The sequence below is a fragment of the Panicum hallii genome, chromosome 8, assembly GCF_002211085.1.
Source record: "Panicum hallii strain FIL2 chromosome 8, PHallii_v3.1, whole genome shotgun sequence".
Taxonomy (NCBI): Eukaryota; Viridiplantae; Streptophyta; class Magnoliopsida; order Poales; family Poaceae; genus Panicum; species Panicum hallii.
Window position 1 is genome coordinate 2,762,227 of NC_038049.1, and position 26,680 is coordinate 2,788,906.

General features: G+C 46.1%; 1 protein-coding gene across 2 annotated transcripts; it reads left to right on the forward strand.

Moving 5' to 3' along the window:
- Nucleotides 1-1,871: 1,871 nt before the first annotated feature.
- Nucleotides 1,872-26,221, forward strand: LOC112901915 (replication protein A 70 kDa DNA-binding subunit B-like). Of its 2 annotated transcripts, XM_025970781.1 has the most exons (13): nucleotides 1,872-1,955; nucleotides 3,723-3,785; nucleotides 9,099-9,242; nucleotides 9,498-9,771; nucleotides 9,892-9,991; nucleotides 10,073-10,291; nucleotides 10,366-10,486; nucleotides 10,577-10,734; nucleotides 10,890-11,271; nucleotides 11,405-11,451; nucleotides 12,688-12,751; nucleotides 12,832-13,026; nucleotides 26,163-26,221. In XM_025970781.1, the coding sequence occupies exons 3-12, from the start codon at nucleotides 9,099-9,101 to the stop codon at nucleotides 12,910-12,912; spliced, it is 1,590 nt and encodes a 529-aa protein (XP_025826566.1). In that variant the 5' UTR covers nucleotides 1,872-1,955; nucleotides 3,723-3,785; the 3' UTR covers nucleotides 12,913-13,026; nucleotides 26,163-26,221. The 2 variants fall into 2 exon arrangements, with proteins under 2 accessions (XP_025826566.1, XP_025826565.1); XM_025970780.1 differs by lacking the exon at nucleotides 26,163-26,221 and having other exon boundaries at nucleotides 10,556-10,734; nucleotides 12,832-13,191.
- The last annotated feature ends 459 nt before the right edge of the window (nucleotides 26,222-26,680 follow it).

Sequence of the window (26,680 nt, forward strand, 5' to 3'; positions counted from 1 at the left end):
GCAATGCATTAACGTCCATGGCTCTGACTCCTCATACAGTTTAACAGCATCATCGATCTATGAACAAAAAAGGTATATTAGTTACAAATTGTAGGGTGGGAAGACAATATAATTAATGCACATTGACTTACTCGGTCCTGCTCAGTCTTTCCACTTTTGTCTAACCTTTCAACAAACGAAAAATGACCACAGAATTTGTTCACCGCCTTTTGGATGGTGAGCCACCTGTTAGAAATGGCAACTTGACTTCTTGTAGAAGGGCCTTCCTTCAATGTTCTCGACAAAATATTTATGTATCCTTTGATAATAACCGCCACTGGATTGATTTGTTCCTAAATATTTACAGGTCATAGATTGAAGTAGCAGTATAATTATATAACTCAAGATTATTCATCTACAAGTGAAAGGGACATACCAGTGATAGGGTCTTTGCTCACATTCAGGAAGGCAGAGCATATAATTTTGTCTTCATCGTTGCTAAAGGATTTACCTCTTTGTGACACCCTCTTGCCATTGAAATTACCAGCGCCTTTGGCTTTGCCCTTGCCTTTCCCTCCTCTTTTAGACCGAGGAACAGGAATCTCTAATTCGGGAGTTTGTCCAATTACCTCAGTGTGCTCTTGGATGGTTTCCACATTAACAGCTGCAGGGTGTGGTCTCGGAGGATGAAATGGAATTGGCCGCTGTAGACCTATGGCTTGCTGCATCTAAACCATTTGCAGCAAGGGCAAAATACAATAGCAGCATTTAGTTAGCCAATGCAATAGCAGCAAAATATAATAGCAGCGTGGCAAACCTGAGGAATTGTAAGATTATCGAAATCTTCCAATGAATCAGAAAGAGGGAACTCCCATTCCTAACCTTCAAGATAGGCCTCAGAGTTACCATCATTGTTTCCATAGGGATTCAAGTTGTTTGCCATCCTGCAGCAGGTTGAATTCGTAAGCATCTAAACAAAGCGATCTAATTTTGATTGGAATGGTTAGCAAGGGACACGAAGTCAACAAGCATTCACCACGGATTTGTGACCCAAAACGAAAAATAAATGCAAATCAATCGATGCAACCAAAATCACTGCACTAGAACAACAGCCGCAAACGCCGCACGCTACAACCGGCCATTGACTCCACGGATCTGGAGAGAACCCACCGTTCCTCAAACCCGATACAGATATCAACCCCCACGACGTACGAACTAGCAGATCGAGCGATTCCAAGTCGGGAATGGAAGGGGATGAACGGAAGGGGACCAACCTTGACTTGGGACTCGCCGGAGCTGACCTTGATGGGGAGGAGCTAGCCGGGTGCCGCCGCTGCAAAACCCCGAACCGGCGAGTTCTCTCTTGCCGCACAACCTTCTCTCTCCTCCCGCCCAACTGACCATTGGTCGAGTCGCGGATGGCTTGGCCTGGCAGAGCACGCATTTTAGTTTCCCTCTCCCCTGCTAGCCAAAATGCCTTGCCTTTATGCCTACTCTATTGGAGACGGATGCCTGGTGCTACAGTGCTCCCACAGTAGGCATTTTGCCTTTGCCTAGCCGAATGGCTCCCACAGAGAGAAATAGATGAGAACTAATTTTTAAAAAAACGGTCCACTATATCAGTATCTCTATCTCTACCCCTATAAATCCACCAGTTTTTTCTTTTCTACATCCACCAAATCGATTGACCCCCACACAGATACTCTTTGCTCCATCCAGTAATCTATCTATCTATCTATCTATTAATATGAAACTTGAACCTATTCCTCAGCAGTGGATAGAGCCACGTAAGCTAAAAAATTCTCAAGCGTTGGATTACATTTGTACGGTGTAAAACACTAGTCGTCTCATTAATATTTCTCCAGCTTCTCCGGTAAAGACGTGCGCGACCCATCCTCTTCCATCGTCTTCCATTGTCTTCCTCAGCGACCCATCGTCTTCCGTCCTTCCGGAGAACGTCGACACCGGCGAGTGTGGTAAGATTCCTACCGCCTCTTCCCTTCTCTCGTTCCTCATCGTTGCCCCTGCGCCGCGCGCCTCCCGCCAGCTCTCTCATGCCACGCCCGCCGCCTGCTCGACGGGATGCGCGCGCCGCGCCCGAGCACATCGCCTCCCGCGCCCGCGCCGGCCGCTCGGCGGATGCCCTCTAGCTCCTCGCGCGCGCGACCCCACCGACCCGCCCCAATCCGCGAGCCGAATTGCTGCGCCTCCTGCTTCCCCCAGGCCAGGCGCACGAGGGGGCGCGGGGAGCCCTGCCCGCACGCCGCGACGCCCGAGCGCCACCAAAACCAAAGCAGACCTTCCCTCCCAGCACGCCAGACCTCCCAGCAGACCCTCCTGCTCCTCCTGCTGCGCCGCGCAAAAGAGGCTTGATTTAACTGTTGGAACTGAAAGAGAGGATGGTGGAGCGGGGGTTGAAAAATCGGCCGCGAGGGAGAGCTTTGGCGACGGCGGTGGTCAGTGCAGGGAGCGGCAGCACGGGATTGGGGGCGAGATCTGGCCGAGGGAGCGGCAGCACGGGATTGGGGGCGGGATCTGGGCGAGAGAGAGGGGCCAACAGCGCAGAGCGGACGGGATTTGGGCGAGAGAGAGGGAGGGGCGGCACAGAGAAGGACCTCGGGTGCAGTGTCGCAGGTGCCAGACGAGGTCGGCGAGTGCGGGTCTCCGACGTTCACAGCGCGTTGTGTTGGGTATATCGCGCGCGGCGAGCGCCAACAAGCGCACGGAGCAGGAAAGGGCCGCAAGGGTCGGACTGTCAGAGCCACGTTGCTTCGTGCTCTCCGGCCTGCCGGGCACTAGCTCGAGCGCACGACCAACTCTGCATTCTCCAAGCAAGGGAACCCAAAGCTCTGCCTTCGGACGCCTCCTTCTTGAGCAGGAGCACATAGCACACCTAGCGTTTCCAGAGCCTTCCCGAGTCCCGTCTCGCTTGACTGGTTGCTGCTTCCCCGCCTCACAGTAGCAGCCCCATCTCCACCGTGCACTCCGAGAACGAGAGGCGCGCGACCCGCAGCGAAGCCGAAGGCACGCGACCATGGCACGAGGCACCTCGCGCCCGCTCGGCCCGGAGGCCCGAGAGAGCGCGGATATGACCAAAGGAAGTGCGCTCACCCTCGTCGTCGCTGACCTCTGCACCTCCTTCCCCTGTTGCCTGCATCTGTTATCCGTCGGCCGCAGCTTGCGATGGAGCAGCAGTGTCCACGGCTCCACGCCGGGCGCCATCTGAATGCACACATGATGAAGCAAGCAAGCAGCGCCAACCCTTCGCAGCTCCCCGCGCGCCCCTGAGCGCCCTCCCACTCAGCCAAGAGCGCCAGCAAGCGCCCTGCCAGGTGGAACGGTCATTGGACGATGCCCGATAGTTGCTCGACGAAATGCCTCCAAGGCAAGCTACTCACTGAACCAACGCTGGACCAGGCGTCCTTTGCCTAGGAATAATATGGCAAGTTGGCAATAAAGTCCTCGGCCACGTTTTACTCGCGTTCAATGAACAAGGTAGTATGTCATTGCTAAAATTAGCGTTTTGTTGTCTAAGATATGGTATGCAGATGCATACAAGCTGTTGATACGTGCAGATGCATTGTGGGCACGCGTGATAGAGGACGTATTTATTTCTGCATACTTTGACATATATATTTCTTACTTTGACATGCTAAGATAAACACGCATCGCTATTTTCAAGTGTGATCATATTCTCAAATACAATTATTGAGTTATGGATATTAATATATCTTTCACCGCAGGACATAGCTGGAGAACAAGGTAGCCTTTTGAAATTTGCAGCGGTACAATTCTGTTCCATACCAGTAAGTAATATACTACTTTTTCTCTCAAGCTTTTTTTCCCCTCAAGGCAACAATAAATAGCTTTGCAAGTATAACATGCGCACTTTTAATTTTGCATACGTACACTCAGCTTACAAGTACGCCTAAACAAAAATTACTATTTTTAAAATAGCATCGAATACGACCCAACCATTTAATTACAATTTTTTCTCCAATATTTTTCTCTTGCCATATATACAGCTATTAGGATCCATTAGTGCACTTCTAAATTTCTTTCCCCATCTAACTAACAAAACTTTTTTCTTAAACTAATATATTTTATTGCAGGAAATAAAGAAAGAGTCTTAAGGAAAATAAATAAAAAAAATACACATATGGGACGTGGCAAAAGAAAACTTACACTTCCAGACATCAATATTGAGTCTGATCAAAAAACAAAGATGCAAAAAAGGTCGGAGATAACGCAAAGGAGAAAAAGGAAACGAGAAATACAAAATGATAATGAAAATAAGGGCCAAATAAAAAGACACCATGTGGAGCATATGGACATACATCCATACATATATTCTTCTCATGGCATGATCTCATTCCCATCTGAATATATACAACATTTGAAAGATTCCTATAGTGGAAGATCATATCTTGGGAAACCAGAATATATATGCAAATATTGTAATGCCATATTTTGGTTTAACGAAAGAAATAAAGAAGATTCAAGAAAAAATAAAGAAATATTGTATTCAAAATGTTGTAAATATGGACAAATTAAAATACCCCCATATAAAGAACCACCACCATTTCTCTCTATGTTAATTAATAATAAAGAAAGTACTATATCAAAACACTTTTTACAGAAAATACGACAATATAATAGTTTGTTTGCTTTTACATCAATGGGTGGCAACATCGATAAAAACATAAACAGAGGTCAAGGGCCCTATGTTTTCCGTATAAATGGACAAATACACCATCGTATTGGTTCCTTACTACCTAAACAAGATGATGATCCCAAATTTGCAGAATTATATATTTTTGATACAAAAAATGAAATTGAAAATAGAATTCGAGCATTAAATAAAGAAGATAATGAAACAAATGATATAAATCCTTCTATAGTCGAAGAACTTAGAAAAATGCTAGACCAATATAATCCACTAGTAAAAGTATTTAGACATGCACGCGATCTACTTGAACAACACAAAGGAATAGATGTTAGTATACGCATTATTGGAGCAAATAAGGACGATCCTTCGTAATATGAAATGCCACACTCAGAAGAACTCGCTATGCTCATAGTTGGTGATCTAAGTCTTGAAAAATATAAACGAGATATTATCGTAAGTACAAAAATGAGGGGACTACAACGTATAAGTATATATCACCCTGCATATATGGCACTACAGTATCCTTTACTATTTCCATATGGGGAAAGAGGATTTCAATTAGGCATAAATTACCACGAAACAAATACCAAGCGTGTGACAAAATGAAAGAGATCTACAGTAACACCACATGAATATTACAAATATCATATGCATTTTAGACCAAATCAACCGAATCCATTTTTGTGCTATGGCAGATTATCAAAGCAAGCAATAGTAGACGCTCGCGCAATCGAAGATGAAGATCGACTCATGTATATAGCAAAAAACCAAAACAAGTTAAGAGCAGAGTATCTTCAAGGCATATTTGATGCAATCGAAAAGGGACTTAATAAAGGAAATCAAATTGGAAAAAGAGTTTTCCTTCCATCAAGTCATGTAGGATCAAGAAGATATGTTATACAAAATTACCATGATGGTATAGCAATCTGCAGAGAATATGGGCCTCCTGATCTATTTATAACATTCACTTGTAATACTAAATGGTCTGAAATAACATTAGCTATTCTAAAGGGTGAGCAAGCTAATGATAGAGATGATATAATAGTACGTGTATTCCACATGAAACTAGAAGAGCTATTAGAAGATATACGATCAAAAAAAATATTTGGAGAAGTAATTGCTATTCCATATTCTGTTGAATTTCAAAAAAGAGGACTACCACATGTACACATCTTAGTCTGGTTAGATAAAAAAGACAATCAAATCACACCAGAAATAATAGATACATGGATATCAGCTGAGATACCTAATCCAAATCAGGATCCATTAGGATATGTCCTTGTAGCTGAACATATGATTCACAGACCATGTGGAAACAAAAATGAGAAGAGCCCATGTATGAAAAAAGGAAAATGCTCAAAATATTACCCAAAAGAATTCCAAGACGAAACTAATTTTACTGATAATGGATTCACTCAATATCGTAGAAGAGATACAAATATTTATGTACGAAGAGACAATCATAACTTAGATAATAGATGGGTTGTTCCACATAATTTATTTCTCCTAAAGAAATTTCAAGCACACATAAATGTAGAATTTGTGAATAAGAGTAAATTGCTTAAATATTTATGTAAATATGTTAACAAAGGGCCAGATAAAGCAACTATAGTTTTTCAGAAAATTAACAAGGACAATGATTCATTTGTAAATCAAGAAGATAAAGATATAAATGAAATTAAAGAATATTTAGAGTCTAGATATATTTGTCAACAAGACTCCCTATGGAGACTACTTGGCTTTGATATACATTATCATTGGCCACCAGTTGAGAGACTACCGGTGCATTTACCTCTACAAAACACAATAAAATTGCATGAAAATATCGATTTAAAATATATAATACAAGATCCTAAGTACAAAAGTACAAAATTAACAGAATGGTTTGAGACAAATAAACTAAATGAAAATGCTAAAAAGCTAACATACTGTGAGTTCCCAAAGCTTTGGAGATGGGATGAGACAAATAATAAGTGGATTCAAAGGGAACGTGGCTTCAAAATTGGACGATTATACTATGTTAATCCGATAGAAGGGGAACGCTTCTATCTTCGAATGCTCTTAATGATCGTAAAAGGAGCAACAAGTTATGAGGATCTAAGAACATACAATGAAACTATATATCAAACATTTAAAGAGGCTTGTGCAGCACGTGGTCTATTACAACATGACGAAGAATGGTACAGAACATTTGATGAAGCAACAACTTGGGCTACATCTCTTCAATTGAGATATCTATTTACAACTATGTTATTATTTTGCAATTTACAAGATGAAAGAAGATTCTACGAAAAAATTGGCGAAAAATGGTTGATGATATCAAATATTATTTAATTGCCAAATACAAACCCATTGTTTACCAGCCCACAGAGTTAGAATTGCAAGAGAAATTATTACACGAACTACAAGAAATATTATCAAGAAATGGAGGTAATATATGCACATACAACCTGCCACAAATATCAATAGAGTGTACAAATAATAATAATCAACTTATAGAAGAAGAACTAAAATATGATGTACACTCTTTAGAAATAGAAGCAAATAAATTATATTCTCAATTGAACAAAGACCAGAAAAATGCATTTCATAAAATAATTGACAATGTTCTAAGCAAAAAAACAGATTTCTTCTTTGTATGTGGCCACGGTGGAACTGGCAAAACATTTCTTTGGAATACTATCGTATCATTTCTAAGATCACAAAGAAAAATAGTTTTGACAGTTGCATCATCAGGAGTGCCTTCATTGTTACTTCCAAATGGGCGCACCGCACATTCAAGATTCAAAATTCCAATAGATACTGATGAGCTATCAGTTTGTGAAATAAAACGAGGCACAAAATTAGCACAACTATTAGCACAAACAGATCTTATTATATGGGATGAAGCATTAATGACTAATAGGCAATGCTTTGAAGCCTTTGATAGGTCACTAAGAGATATATTATCAGAAAAAGAATCAAAATTACAAGATATTCCCTTTGGAGGAAAGGTTGTCGTTCTTGGCAGGGACCCAAAGCAAATACTACCTGTTATTGAAAATGCATCTAAATCACAAATCATAAATGCATCAATATTCAAGTCATATCTTTGGAATCATATCAAAATATTATATTTACATGAGAATATGCGCTTAAAAAATTGCAAACAAATACTTTTGAATATAATGAAACTCTTGATTTCAATGACTGGATACTAAGTATTGGAAACGGAACGAACGGAGTCACAAATGATATAGACGAAGATAGTGATTGCAAAATAGTGGAAATACCATCAGATCTATTGATAACCACAACTGACAATAAAATGAAAGTATTAGTTGAATCGACATATCCACATTTGCAAACAAAATTTAATGATCCGGAATATATTAAAGATAGAGCAATTCTTGCAACAACAAATGACATAGTTGATGAAATAAATGAATATATCATGAGCTTTATACTAGGTTCAGAGAAAGAATATTTTAGCGCTGACAGTATATCAAACTGTACAGATACATGTAATGATGCTGATATACTTTATCCAATAGAATATTTAAATTCCTTAAATGCAAACAATTTCCCAACTCATAGATTGAAACTCAAAATTGGTGTGCCTATAATGCTTTTGAGGAATCTAAACCAAAGTCTAGGCTTGTGTAATGGTACTCGACTAATAGTCACAAATCTAGGACAAAATGTTATTGAGGCTGTTATAATTACTGGTACACATACTGGTGACAAAATACTTATACCTAGAATAAATCTAACAACGCGAGGATCACAATGGCCTTTCACATTATCTAGACGACAGTTCCCAATTAAGGTTTGTTATTCAATGACTATAAATAAAAGTCAAGGACAAAGTTTGTCAAATGTTGGAGTCTATTTGAAACAACCAGTATTTACACATGGACAATTATATGTTGCTATATCAAGAGAGAAAAATAGAAAAGGATTAAAAATATTGATACAAAACCCAGATGGATCATGTGGAACCAAAACTAAAAACATAGTATATAGAGAAATACTTAAAATTATCTAACTAGATATCCTTAAATTATACACATGCAAAATATAAACTCAATTATTTTACCAAACCTGAAGCATAAAAAATATATACTCAAAATATATAGTATATTTGCAAGTATATTTTGCTAAAGGCACGGCAACGCCGCGGTATTTTCATAATAATTGTCAAATTAGTACTTGACTTATACTTATTTCATAATAATTGAAATTTTTATCTCGCTATATGGGTATCAACTTCTACTACTCCTCTGTTATACTTCCTTTACAATGCATATGTTTACCTAGCTATAATGTTCACATAATAGATCATGCCGTCTATCAAGACCTGTTTTAATTGTTAATGACAATTTAGAACTATCAGCACTCGAACGATGAAATATAAGCTTAATCTCTTTTCTATATTTTAGTGACATCTTTCATTATATTATTATTGCAGATGGAAATTACTCCAGTATCACAAGTGCGTCCAGGAAGGCTAAATTATAGTTTACATGTGCGAATATCAAGAATGTGGGAGTTCAGAAGCACGAATGAACAAAACGACATCAAACATCTTGATCTTGTTCTCATAGATCAAAAGGTTCCTTGTCACTAATATTTTACATTTACATATTCTGGTTGATATAACGCAACGATTTATCATTAATATATTTTACAAATCTCTCAAAATTTTCAAACTACATCCATGTTCTACTAACTATTTTAGACTTCCCACCTTCGTAGTTAATTTTTATATTAAATTAGGTGATTATTTACTGTTTTATTTTTAATATTTATCTTCATATCTGTTATTTATTTATGAATCATCTAATAATCTTTTTATATTCATACATAGGGAAGTTCAATCTATGCAGAGATTCCACCGGAGGTTATTGCTGATTTAAAACCACACCTACAAGAAAGAAAAATTGTTTACATGTCTAAAATAACAATTGAACCACCTAAGTTAGCTTATAGGGTTGTTGACAATCCCTACATGGTCAAGCTCAACAAAAGGACGGTTGTGGTTGAAGATAAAGATGAAGTTCCAGGTTTCCCTAAATATACTTTCTCACTAATTCCATTGGATAAGCTGGAGCAATACAAGAACAAGACCGATCGTTTTATAGGTATATACTTTTTACCCTTTTAAATCATTATTTTTATCATCATTACTAAAATTACACTAATTTTATATTTGGTATAATTTTTATTATTATTATATATATATATATATATATATCCTACAGATGTTATTGCCAAGATCAGAACAGTCACAAATGCAACAAAGGTTACTACAGCTTCAGGAGATCAGCAAATGAGAAGAGTTATACTCTTAGAAGATCTTAAGTACTCTCTCTGTACTGTATATTTACAATAGTATACAAAAACATTTTGCCCATTATAACATACATTTCCATATTTTGCAAGGGCCAATACAATTGAGTCGTCACTGTCAGGGAAAAGAGCTTTGGAATTTGACGGAGACCAAGTTATACATGTGGGTCAACATCATCATGTTATTGCAATATTTGTAGGAACCTTAGTGAAGCTCTACAAAGGTCACTATCCATTTCTGAGTGGAACTTCAGCATGTCGTTGGTACATCAACGAAAATGACATTGCCGAAATCAAGGTTTTTCAGAAAAGGTAAGATACAAAAAATATATGTTCATTTTTATTTAGCCATAAATAGTACCTGAAATTCTGTAAAATGTTGATAGTTTGCCAAGTGATCCTATACGTGTCCAAAAGACGTATCTCCAAATTGATGCCGATGCAGCACAAAAATTTGAAGACAGAACCCTACAAGAGCTCAAGCATGTAGACCCTTTCCTTGACATGGTAATGTTTTAATTGACAAAAAATTTTATTTAGACAAAGTTAAATATTGCATAAATAAAAATACTTCAGTTCTCTTACACTTTGATACAGGGACAAAGATATCAGTGCACAGCTACTATTATCGGAATCATAGAAAACCAAACATGGTGTTATAGAGCTTGCAAGATCTGCAACTCAAGGATGATTCAGAAAGAAAATAATTATGAATGCGCAAAGGAAGGATGTCCATCTACACAATTTGAATGGAAGTAAGTTTATGATACAGCGAATAATTATCCTTGCACTGCTATCCATAGGTTATATATTACATAATTTATTTCAAATGGACCTTCATTACCAGATTATTCTTACTAACTTTTTGTTTGTAATCAGATCTAATAAAATATTATATTTTTTAATTCAGGTACAAAATACCATTTATTGCAAGTGATCACACATACAAGCTAGAATTTATGTTCTTTGAGAAAAAAGGAATGGAGCTTATAGGAAAAAGTGCATCGACTCTTATTAAGCAATATAAACCAAAGGAGATACCACCAGAGATATCAGCTTGGATAGGCTACAAATTTACTTTCATTGTAAGAGTGCTATCAAAAAAAAGTGTTAACGCTGCTGATCCATCCTTTGAAGTGCTTATGATAAAAGAAAGATTCGGAAAGGAGCCTATTATATCATTTACCAGCTCAAATGAAGGTGTCCTACCAGAATCCTCCTCCTCTTTTATCACAGAATTCAAGGATTTACCATTGCTGATTCCAATTACTTCTAAAGACACAAAAGAACGAGTACGTAATATTCTTACACATTCAGTTATAGTGTAACAAGATAGGCATATGACATTCATTCTCCACAAAATTTAAACTTTTCCTGAACTAAATCATTATTTTTTTTCTAACATAGCTCACGGACTATTCACAGGTACAAGACGCTGGAGAAACTCAAGATATGGAGATTGAACCATTTGGGTATGATTTATATATATTCCTTTTATTCAATACATCCTGCATCTTGCTTGCAGTTCTGTCAATCACTATTATATTTGACTGATAAAACTCAGTGGTGGTGCTTGGCTTAGCCTCAGCACTTATAGTTTAGATCACAATATGAGCACAACAACTTTAGAATATAATTAGGGAAAATATGAAGTGAACACTGTTGCATGTATTCCTACTAAATCAATTTGCCTTGTCACATATTTTGTTGATTAGTTATCACCTCATTGTTTAGTGTTGCTGTATCCCCAACTCCTTTGACTGATAAAACTCAGTAGTGGTGCTTGGCTTAGCCTCAGCACTTATAATTCCGAAGCAGTTTGAGAGTTGAGACATCATGATCTCAGAGTGTCCTCCCCATCTCAGTGTCACAAACTTTTGCTTGCTTGGATGTAGGTCAGCCAGTTCAGGTTATCAGAATTGTTTCGTGATACTTTGGCAAATAGCCTGCTTTGACTCAAAATTCTCTGTTGCTCCATTTGAAAAATAATAGTTTGAGAGTTGAAAAATAGTAGTGTGCTCCCCATCTCGGAGTCACAAACTTTTGCTCACTTGGATGTAGGTCAACCTGTTCGGACATTCGGGATCATTTTGTTGTTGTTCCATTCGAATAGTTTGGTGCTTCAGTAGGAGAATTTCAAATTGTTTCTTGAATTGCTTACATGGTGGTTTACTTCCAGCTTATAACCCCTCGATTACAAGATTTCTTAATTATCTGGTTTTTCACCTGCTGAGTAGTGAACCAAGAAGTTCGTTTAGTAATGCGTTGTTGTCACCTGCTGTCATGGCCGACTGTAATCTGGCATGAACATATGCCGTACTGGATGCTGTGACCATCTGCTAACTGCCACACTGAATACTGGTTACTGACAACTGGTGCACTCCTGCATGTCAAATTCAATTCCCTTTCCAGGCACTCCATCTAATCATAATGTAAAATAACGTCGGTAATCTGCCACTCTGTGCCATTTATAGGCCATAATTTAAACTGCAACATAGAATTTTATTTGCCTACTCATATTACAAGATTCAAGGATTTTCCTTAATAGTATATGGATTAGTAATTATTTTTCTATTGTGCAAAATTTAATAATTGAATTATATACATCTGTACATATGCACACCTATAACGTTACTGCATTATGTGCTCCATTTTTCTGAATAATTCTTAACTCCATACATTTCACTATTTATTTGTCTGCACTTCAGCATTTGTGAAGAAGCTCAGAGCTCAAACAAAAGAAGCTTTGGAGAGCTAGACAATCATAACCAGGTAATACGTACACTATTATTGTTGTATCAATAACCAATACCTTATAATTACTATATAACTTACAGAACTCTGTTCATCAGGAAATCAACAATAATAATGAAGATCCTTCAGAAGATAACACAACCAAAAGGATGCGCTCACAAGAAAAAAGCAAAAATTGAAGTCTGATATAATTCAAGGAAGTAGCTATAGGAGGCCTTTTGACTAGTAGTTTAACCATATGGCATGTCTTTTGTTGTTGCGCGCCAACAATACCACTCTTTTGATGTCTATATGTGAAGCGTCCCCCCATTAGGGAAGACTAAAAGTGATGCTTCATCAGTCCCAGGAAGCTGATAACACTTTTATTACATCAGATGGTACATCACCGTACAACTCTACGCGGTAATGGGCAGTGAAGCGCCACTATCGCGAGGATTACAACTAAAACCCACACTACTACACTAGCTACGAGCAGCGGATCATCAGAGTCTTGCGCCATGCGGAGTTCTAGCGGTGGCCTCGCCCACAGGCAAGACTGGGTGCAGGACGGAACCCTACTCGATGTCTTCGGGGACGTAATCGGGATCTTCCACTGTAAAAGTAAGAATGGGGTGAGTACAAACGTACTCAGCAAGTCCAACCACACCCACGGAGGGGGTATAACAGAATTAAATGCACAGGATAATCCAAGGGTAAAGCTATGGTTCATTTGCGGAAAACTCGGTTACATGCAAAGGTCTGTGTAAAACATTTCTCAAAACAGTTTTTCAGTAATAAAGAGCACATGATGCTGATCCACACAGGATCCCAAGTTTTAACAGCTACCGGACTCCCCGTCCGCCGTAGCACACGGCACAACTGCCGGATACCTTCCAAACAACTCACACCAACCCAACCGTTCCCAGAGAGAAACACTAGTTATGTGACCACACCGTAACCTGCCCAATACCGTGGGCACGGCTATTCGAATAGATTTTAACTCTGCAGAGGTGTGCAACTTTACCCACAGGTGGGGTACCACAGCACGAACACCTTAGTGCCGGTGCAGATCCCATCAAAGCCCTTACCCACCTTAGCTAGGCCTGACTAGCCACCACGGGATCTTTCAAGGGGTCATTCGACCTATCTCCGAGGTTTAACCGGGGCATAAGTCACACAGAGCTTATCCCGTCTCCTTGATCACCCGTTGCTCTCAGCTCTCCTGATGGCTATCAGACTAACTAGTGGGGTTAGGCTATGCCGTTGCCCACACAACGGTCAAGTGGTTTGCACGTCAGGAAGCTAGGTGAGATGACACATCAACTCGGTCCTTAGGGGTGACAAGATGGATATCTCCCTTCCTCGCTCAACCACACAGGTACGAGCACACCAACGGCAATTCACACAGAAATGCCATCCATCCCGTCTAACTCGTCTTTCAAAACCACATTTTATCCTTTCCCACACACACACATTTTCTTTATAAAATCAGGTAGTCAAGGTATGGTTATCACAAACAAGGGTGGCTATCCTACCATGTTTTCAGCAAGCAGAACCATGCAAATTTATAAAACAGGCCACTGGGTTGTGTTTATAAAAACTGGGACAGAAACATGCATCAAAGGGCGGGATTGAACTTGCCATCGTCAAGTCCTTGCGGGAAGTCTTGGTCGAAGCACTGTCCCTCGGGTTCGGGGTCGCAGAACTGGTCCTCGGTGGTTTGGCCGCAGTCGGGAACTTCTTCGTTCACTCCGTGTCCTACGACGCAAACAAACAGGCATACAATCAAGCGCAAGAATTAAAAGCTTTTATCGTTAAGCTCAAATCGGAAATAATTTAGTTACGGGGATAGGGGTAATATCTTTGAGTGGTTTCTTAATGGCATGGCTAGAACTATACTAGAAAGGGCGTGGTAAAGTTTCGGGTCGATCGGAGGTCGTTTCGCACATAAAATGACGAGTTAAAGATGGTTTCAGGGGTCCAGGGGCTCATTTGTAGACTTCCTGGAAAGGACAGGGTTTATTTGCAAATTCTAGAAGTATTAGGGTGCAGCAAAAATAAGTGTGGGGCCTATTTGGAAATAAGTTTATATAGTGGAGGGACTTGGTTTGAAAGAAAATGCAAAAAGGGACTTTTCTGCAAAAGAGCACGAGGGTGGAAGGGCTCTTAACCAAATAGGAAAGAAGGGGGAGGGTTAAGGGCGAAATCACCCCCCTCTTCTTCCTCCTGCCGCAGGAAACAGAGGAGGGGGGGAAGGGGGCTCGGCGCCGGCCCAATCCCGGCGGCCGAGGCCCGGGGCGGCTCGGGCGCGTGGGGGAAAAGGGAGAGGGGGAAGAGGGGGTTCGATTCCCGCCCTCACCTCGGGCCGGGGTGGCGCGTGAAGGCCGGTCGACGGGAGGCGGTGGCGGCGGGTGGTGCGACACGGGCGGGCGGCGATGGGGCGCGGGGAGAGGCAGGAGGCGGCGGTGGAAGCTGTGGGGGAACGAGGGGCTGCGTGAGGGCCTATTTATAGGCGGCCGGGTGGGCGGGCGAGTGGTGGCCGGCGGAGCGGCTCCGGGCGGCCATTAATGGCGCCCGGGTCGCGACGCGGCGTGCAACGGGGCGCGGGCGTCAAGGCGGCGTCAAGCACGTGGGGAGGGGCCGGGTGCTGTGCGCACAGGGGGCGGCGCGGGCGGCGAGGCGGGGTGCGGCAGCGGCGGGCGGCGCGTCGCCACGGCTCGGCCGTGCGCGCGAAGCGACGGGCGGCACGGCGGGCGGCGCGGCACGCGGTGCACGCGCGTGCGCGCGCTTGGGCACGGGCAGCCGGGCACAGGGGCGGCGCTGTGCGGCACAGGACGACGGCGCGCGCGTGGCGGGGCGGGGCAGCGACGGGCAGCGCGGCACGCGCGGGAACAGAGCGCGCTCGTGCGCGCGGGGCGTGGCGTGGAGCGGGCCCGAGGCTGAGCGCGAGCGGCGGCTGGCGCGGCGCGGCGCGCGGCCACGCGCGGCGCCTGCGCAGGAGGGGAGGGGCCGCGGCTCGGGGCCAAGACGGAGGGGCCGGCGTGGCAGAGCGGTGCACGGAAGCAGGGGAGAGGAGGAGGGAGGAGAGGGGGAAAGGAAAAAGGAGAAAGGAAGGAAGAAAGGAAAGAAAGAAAGAAAGAAAAAGGAAAGAGAAAAGAAATAGAAGGGAGAGAGAAAAGAGATAAGAGAAGAGGGAGAAAAGGGAGGGGCGCGTCGGCGCCGGTCGCGGCGGCGACCGCGGCCGGTCGGCCACGCGCGCGCAGGATTCGCGCGCCGCGCGAGAAAGGACTTGCGCCGGCGCTAATTGCGGAAAGCGGTCGCGCGGTCGTCGTGACGCGGTGGCGAGGGTCGAGGCGGTGCGCGTGGGGGAGGCCGGGCATTGTGTGGCACAGGGCGGGGAACGTAACGCGCACGTGTGGCAGAGAGGGTCAGGGTTTTACGGTGAATCAGTTTTTAGTCGAAACACCCTATCGCGTAGTTTTAGGCTTGAAATTTTTTTTCGGGGCGTTACAAACCTACCCCACTTAAGTGAATCTCGTCCTCGAGATTCGGCTGGCTTCTAAACAGATGGGGAAATTCTTTCTTTAGGGCCTCCTCGCGCTCCCAGGTTGCTTCCTCTACTCCATGTCTGCTCCATTGAACTCTGCATATCCGTACTTCGGAGTTTCTGGTCCTCCTAGTGACAGTGTCTAGAATCTTGACCGGCACTTCCTGATATCGCAAATCCGGCTGTAGGTCTATGGTTTCCACCGGCACATGTTCTCCCTCGGGTACTCTCAAACACCTTCTCAATTGCGAAACATGAAACACTGGGTGTATATCTGACATTTCTTCTGGTAACTCTAGTCGGTATGCCACTGCTCCGACTCTCTTCAGAACTCGATACGGTCCAATGTATCGGGGGGCTAATTTTCCTTGTACCTGAAATCTTCGTGTCCCTCGAATGGGTGAGACTTTGAGATAAACAAATTCTCCCGGATTGAAACTTATTTCCCGCCTCTTCTTGTCTGCGTAGCTCTTTTGTCGTGACTGGGCTGCTTTCAATTTCTCGCGGATTTCTGCTACTTTTTCTTCCGCTTCTTTTATGAGCGCGGGTCCTACTAGTGCACGTTCCCCAACTTCAGACCACATCAGGGGAGTTTTGCACTTTCTTCCATAGAGGGCTTCGAATGGCGACATACCCAAGCTGGCTTGGTAGCTATTGTTGTACGAAAATTCTGCATAAGGCAGACTCTGCTCCCAATCATTTCCATAGGTTAGGACGCATGCTCTCAGCATATCCTCCATGACCTGATTTACCCTTTCGGTCTGACCATCCGTCTGTGGGTGGTATGCGGAGCTAAAATCCAACTTAGTGCCCATGGCTTTATGCAGGCTTTTCCAAAATCTAGAGGTGAATTGGGTTCCTCTGTCTGAGACAATTCTGCTAGGCACTCCATGTAACTTTACTATGCTTTCCACATAAAGCTTTGCCAACTTTTCTCCACCATAAGTGGTTCGTACGGGTATGAAATGAGCCGATTTAGTGAGTCGATCCACTATTACCCATATGGAATCGTGTCCCTTCTGTGTTCGGGGTAGACCCACTACGAAGTCCATTCCTATCTCATCCCATTTCCATACCGGGATAGGCAAGGGTTGCAATAATCCGGCTGGTTTCTGATGTTCGGCCTTAATCCTTTGACAAGTATCACAATGTGCCACAAATCGTGCAATATCTGCTTTCATTCCATTCCACCAATATTTTTGTCTTATGTCCATATACATTTTGGTGGATCCGGGGTGGATGGAGTAGGCTGAGTTATGGGCTTCGTCCATGATTGTCTGCCGGAAGTCTCCATTCTGGGGTACACAAATCCTATCCTCGTACCATAATGTCCCCTTATCGTCTACTCTGAAGCCCGGTGCTTTGTTTTCTCCAGTTTGTTTGCGGATCCTCATTAACTCCCGGTCCGAGTTTTGGGCTTCTCTAATCCTATCCTCTAGTGTCGATCGGACGTTTAGCACTTGGCTGGAACCTCGAGGAACAATGTGCACATTTAGTCGTACCATTTCCTCGCACAGATTATCATCCTTGGGTCTATAGGATTTCCGGCTTAAGGCGTCGGCTACCACATTTGCCTTTCCGGGGTGGTAATGGATTTCTAAATTGTAGTCCTTAACCAACTCCAACCATCTCCTCTGTCTTAGGTTCAAATCCGGTTGGGTGAAAATATATTTCAAACTCTTATGGTCGGTGTAAATCTCACACTTATTTCCAATCAAATAATGTCTCCAAATCTTAAGGGCATGCACTACGGCTGCAAGTTCCAAATCATGGGTCGGATAGTTCTGCTCATGGGTCCGGAGTTGGCGGGAAGCATATGCAACGACTTTCCCGTCTTGCATCAGCACACACCCTAATCCTTGTCGGGATGCGTCGCAGTAAATGACAAAATCCCGATGAATGTCCGGTAGGGTTAGCACTGGGGCGGTTGTCAGCCTTTGCTTCAACTCTTGAAAACTTCTTTCACAACTTTCTGTCCAGGCGAACTTCTTTTCCTTCTTAAGAAGTTCCGTCATGGGTCGGGCTATCTTGGAGAATCCTTCAATAAATCTCCGATAGTACCCGGCTAATCCAAGGAAGCTCCTGATTTCGCTAACGTTAGTCGGTCGCTGCCAGTTGGAAACGGCTTCGACCTTCTCCGGGTCCACTGCTACTCCTTCCGCGGTTAGGATGTGTCCAAGGAAGGCTACTCTTTCCAGCCAGAATTCACACTTGCTAAACTTGGCATATAGCCTATGTGCTCTCAGCTTTTCCAATACTACCCGCAGGTGTTGCTCATGTTCCTGAATACTCTTGGAGTAGATAAGTATGTCGTCGATAAAGACTACGACAAACTTATCCAGCTCGTCCATAAATACTTTGTTCATGAGGTTCATAAAATAGGCAGGGGCATTGGTTAGTCCAAAGGACATTACGGTGAACTCAAACTGCCCGTAGCGGGTGACAAAAGCTGTCTTAGGGATGTCACTTTCCCTAATCTTGAGCTGAAAATATCCTGACCTTAGATCGATCTTGGAAAAGTACTTGGCTCCTTTTAGCTGATCGAACAGGTCATCAATCCTGGGGAGGGGGTACTTGTTCTTAATGGTGACCTCGTTCAGTGCCCGGTAATCTACACACAACCTCATACTCCCATCTTTCTTCTTAACAAATAGGACTGGGGCTCCCCATGGTGACGAGCTTGGTCTGATGAAACCAATTCGTTGCAGCTCTTCTAGTTGTTTCTTTAATTCTGTCAACTCGGATGCCGCCATCCTATAGGGTCTTTTGGCTATAGGGGAGGTTCCAGGGATAAGGTCAATGACGAACTCTATATCCCTATCTGGTGGCATACCCGGAAGTTCTTCGGGGAAGACATCTGGGTATTCGTTTACTACCGAGACTCCTTCTAAAGGCTTGGCCTCCATGCTAAACACCATTGGGTCAAACTTACTATCCCGGGTATGACAGATCACTTGTACTCCTTCGGGGTTCGTTAGGTGTACCACTTTATCAGTGCAGCCTATGAGCCCATTGTGTCGGCTTAACCAGTCCATTCCAAGGATCACGTCTATTCCCCCAGACTTAAGTACTACCAAATCCGCTAGAAAGTCTACCCCACTTAGATTGATCCTTACCCGTGGACAGCCTAATTGACAATTGATGTCGCCTCCAGGCGTCCGGGTTAATAGGGGTATTTTTAGTAGTACTGTAGGTATTTTATGTTTCTCCACAAAGCCTGAGGATATAAACGAGTGCGATGCTCCAGAATCAAATAGTACCGTTGCCAGAGCTGAGTTGACTAGGTACTCACCGAGCACTACTCCCTGAGCTTCTTGAGCTTCCTGCGCGTCGATGTGATTGACGCGGGCTCGTCCAAACGATTGCTGAGGCTGCTTCGTCTGCTGACCGTTGTCACTGTTGCGGACGGGCACATGGTTGGCACCGGTCAGGGCTGGTCTGGGTCCATTCACCGTGTTGGAGAAGGCTGATGTGGCCGGCTTATTCTTGGCATAAGGGCAATTAGCAATGTAATGCCCTATCTCGCGACAGTTGAAGCAGGCTCTAACGTTGTTGTTGTCTGGGGCGACCTGGCTTGCATTACTCTGTGGGGCCCTCATGGTATTCTGGTTCCTAGACTGCGTGTCAGGGGCCCGTGGTCCTGTTACTTGAGACTGGGTCCTATACTGCATTGGGGCCTGAGATCTTGGTGCAGTATAGCTGGAGTTCCTCTGCTTTTGGAAACGGTCCTGTTGGCGGGCCTTACTCTCCAGGAACTTCCTCTTGTTGTCCTTCCGTTCTTCGGTTTTGGCCCTTTCTGTGAGGATGGCTTTGTTCATTAGGGTGTTGAAGTCAGGATAGATCTGAGGGGTAAGCAAGGTCCGGAGTTCTGGATTTAACCCCTTCTTGAACATGTCTTGCTTCTTGTCGTCGTCGCTCACTTCCTCTGGTGCATATCTGGCCAATTCTATGAACCGGTGGGTGTACTCCTCCACCGTCATGCTTCCTTGTTGTAGTGCGCGGAATTCATCCGCCTTGCGCTTCATGGTGGCCGAAGGGATGTGGTAGCGGCGGAACTCCCTTACGAATTCTCCCCAGGTGATGGTAGAGGCATCTTCGGCTGCGGCACAATAGTTTTCCCACCAGGATAATGCTGTTCCGGTGAGCTGGTGGGCTGCTAGAAGGACTTTGTCCCGGTCCTGGCATTCGAAGGGTTCGAGCTTCCTCTGAATCACTCGCAACCAATCGTCCGCATCCAGAGGGTTGCAGGATCCGGCAAAGGTGGGCGGCTTGGTCCTCAGGAAGGCTGTCAGCTTGTCATTCATACTCTGTCCGCGTGGTTGCCTGTTAACAATGGCGTTGGCCAGTGTTTCCAGTATGAGGGTCTGGTTATGGATTATCTGTGCCAGATCTTCGAGGGGTGGGGGTGGTGGTAATTGCTCTCCTCCTTGATGTTCTCCTCGGTTCTGGCTTACTTCTTGCTCTCCCTGAGGGAGATTTTGCCCAACGGGCTGCGCTCCGGCACCAGTGGCTGCGGGGTTCCGGCTACGGGAGGCCCTCGTGACGCTTCGGGGAGCCATCTGTGGATTGGGTAAAGTGGGGTTATGATTATGTGATGTTTAAGTTGTTTATTTCGTATATAAGGCAGAATCTACCTTCTGCCGGTAGTTATATAAACAAGCAGCATACAACAAAACAGCACACAACATCACAAGCAAGAGCACGAACAATCTTTATTACTGCAAGGGGGTACAGCTTAGGGTGAGACTAGGTCTCATACTACTCGTCCAGGGTCGTGTCTAAGGGCACGATTTAAGCCAAAAGGGGCTGGGGCGTACATCACTAGGGTGGCGTTGGTTATTTTACTCGCGGGGCTGGCCTTCTTCTGGGGTGGAGAGGGTGAGCAATCCTCCGCCGTTCTCTGGGTTTCCATCCGCCGAGGGTTGTGCAGCCCCATCTCTTTCCGTGGCGGCAGCAGAACCTTCCGGGTTCTCGGATGGGGCTTGTGGGTTTCCAAAGAGTGTTCCCCATCCTATGACGGGTGTCCCGAGTAAAACATGGTCTTCCCCAATTGCCGGGACAGGTGTTCCACTTCGGGTCCAGTCTTGCATACGCTGGTCTCGGGCTTGCCTGAGGTTCTCTTGGGCTACGGCTTCGCTACTGATCGCGGCTGCGGCTCTTGCCTCGGCGTGGGCGGCTCGGATCTGCTGTAATCTCACTGCGAGCTCCGCTTGCTCGGCTCGATGGGTCTGCTCCCTTAGAAGGTTGGCTTGTTCATCGAAGAGTTGGTCCAGGGCAGCTAGGTAAGTAGCCACTTGGTACAGGGGGCCTTCTTCGTGGCGACGTCGTTCCAGGTTTCTCATGCGTGCTTCCCAGACTGGGGTTCTGATGGCCGGCGGGAAGAACTTGGCTGGCGCGGGGGCGAGGTGTTCTTCAAAAATCCGGCACAAGTAACGGAGTGCTTTTCTGATGGCCAAGGGGTAGGTATCTTGGTGTCTAAACCCCGTGGCGGTCGCTCGCCAAGGCTGGATGTCGGGGTAGCGGTTGCTCCTGGCGATGACCAGGATCACCCTGCAGCGGAGGGTACCATGGTGCTCGTACTCTCGGCTGTAGTACCTTGGGCGCTCCGTAACACCAAGGCCTTCCAGGGTGTTGATCAAAAGGCTGGGGAATCCAGGTGCGGCTTGGCAATCGCCCTGGGTCCATCCTTCCTCAGCCATCTGAAACAGAAACAAGGTAAACAATCTGGTATAGGTGCAAAAGGGAGTAGATGATATTTATTATTACAACAGGGGTGGTACAGTTTTCATGGATACGTGGTCATTAAGGTAGGGTTCTAGCTCGGGGTGCTAATCCTATCATGGGGATTCTTCCTCGATCCTAATATGGCGTTTCTTTATTGGAAGGGACCGATCCATCTCATCTTCGGTCTGAGTACCCTTATCCCAATGGGTTTCCATGGGTTCTTTTTCTTCTTCCTCTATCCATCCACCTATGCCATTACGGTTCTCGTATTCTTGCATCTGGGCTTGGAGGGTGGCTAAGGAATACTCGGCGCTTGCGGCTCTTGTCCGTTGTTCCTCCAGCTCCTGGGTTATCTTTTCAATTCCACGGATTAGCTGCTTCAGTTGTGCCGATTGTTCGTGGCAGAGTGCATCCAAGCCAGTAAGGTAGATGGATAGGTGGGAGACCGTATCTTCTAGGTCTTCTTCTTCTCGTCCAAGTCCCCTCATCCGGGCAATCCAAGTGCGTCCTCTTCTTTCAGCGGGTGGGAAAAATCCCATAGGAGTCCGTCGAAGGTGGTGCCTGTATAGCACACGCAGTCGTCGTAGGGCTTTACGGGCGGCCTTTCGGTAGGTGTCGGGGAAGCGGAAACCAGTTGTGGAGATGAACCAAGGGTCCACATCAGGGTAGCGGGTGCTTTTCTCCACAAAAACCACCATGTCGCACCGAAGGGTGCCTCCAGCGATGTACTCACGGTAGGCATACTCCGGTGGTTCCATGACCCCAACGCGTTCCAGGCTGAGCAATAATAATTTAGGAAGGCTGGGCTCTGCGTGGCAGATTCCGTTGACCCATCCATTGTCAGCCATCTGGAACAGGGCAAAAACCAGGGGTGAGTGTTTGTGCAGAAAGTATCTATTAAAACAAGTCCTAGGGTATAAAAGGGGGTTTCGCTCCTAGGGTCACGTCCTACGGCCAGCCTACGGCTCTGATACCACCTGAAGCGTCCCCCCATTAGGGAAGACTAAAAGTGATGCTTTATCAGTCCCAGGAGGCTGATAACACTTTTATTACATCAGATGGTACATCACCGTACAACTCTACGCGGTAATGGGCAGTGAAGCGCCACTTTCGCGAGGATTACAACTAAAACCCACACTACTACACTAGCTACGAGCAGCGGATCATCAGAGTCTTGCGCCATGCGGAGTTCTAGCGGTGGCCTCGCCCACAGGCAAGACTGGGTGCAGGACGGAACCCTACTCGATGTCTTCGGGGACGTAGTCGGGATCTTCCACTGTAAAAGTAAGAATGGGGTGAGTACAAACGTACTCAGCAAGTCCAACCACACCCACGGAGGGGGTATAATAGAATTAAATGCACAGGATAATCCAAGGGTAAAGCTATGGTTCATTTGCGGAAAACTCGGTTACATGCAAAGGTCTGTGTAAAACATTTCTCAAAACAGTTTTTCAGTAATAAAGAGCACATGATGCTGATCCACACAGGATCCCAAGTTTTAACAGCTACCGGACTCCCCGTCCGCCGTAGCACACGGCACAACTGCCGGATACCTTCCAAACAACTCACACCAACCCAACCGTTCCCAGAGAGAAACACTAGTTATGTGACCACACCGTAACCTGCCCAATACCGTGGGCACGGCTATTCGAATAGATTTTAACTCTGCAGAGGTGTGCAACTTTACCCACAGGTGGGGTACCACAGCACGAACACCTTAGTGCCGGTGCAGATCCCATCAAAGCCCTTACCCACCTTAGCTAGGCCTGACTAGCCACCACGGGATCTTTCAAGGGGTCATTCGACCTATCTCCGAGGTTTAACCGGGGCATAAGTCACACAGAGCTTATCCCGTCTCCTTGATCACCCGTTGCTCTCAGCTCTCCTGATGGCTATCAGACTAACTAGTGGGGTTAGGCTATGCCGTTGCCCACACAACGGTCAAGTGGTTTGCACGTCAGGAAGCTAGGTGAGATGACACATCAACTCGGTCCTTAGGGGTGACAAGATGGATATCTCCCTTCCTCGCTCAACCACACAGGTACGAGCACACCAACGGCAATTCACACAGAAATGCCATCCATCCCGTCTAACTCGTCTTTCAAAACCACATTTTATCCTTTCCCACACACACACATTTTCTTTATAAAATCAGGTAGTCAAGGTATGGTTATCACAAACAAGGGTGGCTATCCTACCATGTTTTCAGCAAGCAGAACCATGCAAATTTATAAAACAGGCCACTGGGTTGTGTTTATAAAAACTGGGACAGAAACATGCATCAAAGGGCGGGATTGAACTTGCCATCGTCAAGTCCTTGCGGGAAGTCTTGGTCGAAGCACTGTCCCTCGGGCTCGGGGTCGCAGAACTGGTCCTCGGTGGTTTGGCCGCAGTCGGGAACTTCTTCGTTCACTCCGTGTCCTACGACGCAAACAAACAGGCATACAATCAAGCGCAAGAATTAAAAGCTTTTATCGTTAAGCTCGAATCGGAAATAATTTAGTTACGGGGATAGGGGTAATATCTTTGAGTGGTTTCTTAATGGCATGGCTAGAACTATACTAGAAAGGGCGTGGTAAAGTTTCGGGTCGATCGGAGGTCGTTTCGCACATAAAATGACGAGTTAAAGATGGTTTCAGGGGTCCAGGGGCTCATTTGTAGACTTCCTGGAAAGGACAGGGTTTATTTGCAAATTCTAGAAGTATTAGGGTGCAGCAAAAATAAGTGTGGGGCCTATTTGGAAATAAGTTTATATAGTGGAGGGACTTGGTTTGAAAGAAAATGCAAAAAGGGACTTTTCTGCAAAAGAGCACGAGGGTGGAAGGGCTCTTAACCAAATAGGAAAGAAGGGGGAGGGTTAAGGGCGAAATCACCCCCCTCTTCTTCCTCCTGCCGCAGGAAACAGAGGAGGGGGGGAAGGGGGCTCGGCGCCGGCCCAATCCCGGCGGCCGAGGCCCGGGGCGGCTCGGGCGCGTGGGGGAAAAGGGAGAGGGGGAAGAGGGGGTTCGATTCCCGCCCTCACCTCGGGCCGGGGTGGCGCGTGAAGGCCGGTCGACGGGAGGCGGTGGCGGCGGGTGGTGCGACACGGGCGGGCGGCGATGGGGCGCGGGGAGAGGCAGGAGGCGGCGGTGGAAGCTGTGGGGGAACGAGGGGCTGCGTGAGGGCCTATTTATAGGCGGCCGGGTGGGCGGGCGAGTGGTGGCCGGCGGAGCGGCTCCGGGCGGCCATTAATGGCGCCCGGGTCGCGACGCGGCGTGCAACGGGGCGCGGGCGTCAAGGCGGCGTCAAGCACGTGGGGAGGGGCCGGGTGCTGTGCGCACAGGGGGCGGCGCGGGCGGCGAGGCGGGGTGCGGCAGCGGCGGGCGGCGCGTCGCCACGGCTCGGCCGTGCGCGCGAAGCGACGGGCGGCACGGCGGGCGGCGCGGCACGCGGTGCACGCGCGTGCGTGCGCTTGGGCACGGGCAGCCGGGCACAGGGGCGGCGCTGTGCGGCACAGGACGACGGCGCGCGCGTGGCGGGGCGGGGCAGCGACGGGCGGCGCGGCACGCGCGGGAACAGAGCGCGCTCGTGCGCGCGGGGCGTGGCGTGGCGCGGGCCCGAGGCTGAGCGCGAGCGGCGGCTGGCGCGGCGCGGCGCGCGGCCACGCGCGGCGCGTGCGCAGGAGGGGAGGGGCCGTGGCTCGGGGCCAAGCCGGAGGGGCCGGCGTGGTAGAGCGGTGCACGGAAGCAGGGGAGAGGAGGAGGGAGGAGAGGGGGAAAGGAAAAAGGAGAAAGGAAGGAAGAAAGGAAAGAAAGAAAGAAAGAAAAAGGAAAGAGAAAAGAAATAGAAGGGAGAGAGAAAAGAGATAAGAGAAGAGGGAGAAAAGGGAGGGGCGCGTCGGCGCCGGTCGCGGCGGCGACCGCGGCCGGTCGGCCACGCGCGCGCAGGATTCGCACGCCGCGCGAGAAAGGACTTGCGCCGGCGCTAATTGCGGAAAGCGGTCGCGCGGTCGTCGTGACGCGGTGGCGAGGGTCGAGGCGGTGCGCGTGGGGGAGGCCGGGCATTGTGTGGCACAGGGCGGGGAACGTAACGCGCACGTGTGGCAGAGAGGGTCAGGGTTTTACGGTGAATCAGTTTTTAGTCGAAACACCCTATCGCGTAGTTTTAGGCTTGAAATTTTTTTTCGGGGCGTTACAATATGCATGTGCATAGCTACATGATAAGACATGAGAAGCACTGATGTGCAACAACTGCTTTTGTTAATTATCTAATACTGTTATGATCTTTGGACATGTGACTGATGATATTATGATGTTTCTCCGACAATCTATATATATATATGCAGGTATATTTTGAAAAAAATATATACAACATTTGAAATATATACTCAAAATATATAGTATATTTCCAGGTATATTTTGCTAAAGGCGCGGCAACGCCGCGCTGTTTTCTAGTTCACCTCTATATCCACCAATCTATGCACCCAGTAATTCACCTCTATTAGATTGAACCGTTCAGATCTTCTCTCATCTCCTCTCTCCTTCCTCACTCAAATCCAATGGTTGCTGTTATTTGGATCATCCTCGTACCCCTTCGGAGCCCCGCACACTGCCCTCCCTCGCGACGCTTCGAGTCCTCGACTCCTCATCACGCAAACTGCCTCTTCATCTCCCAATGGCCGCCCGTGCAGCGTGGCCTTCGCCCCGTCCTGTCCCGTT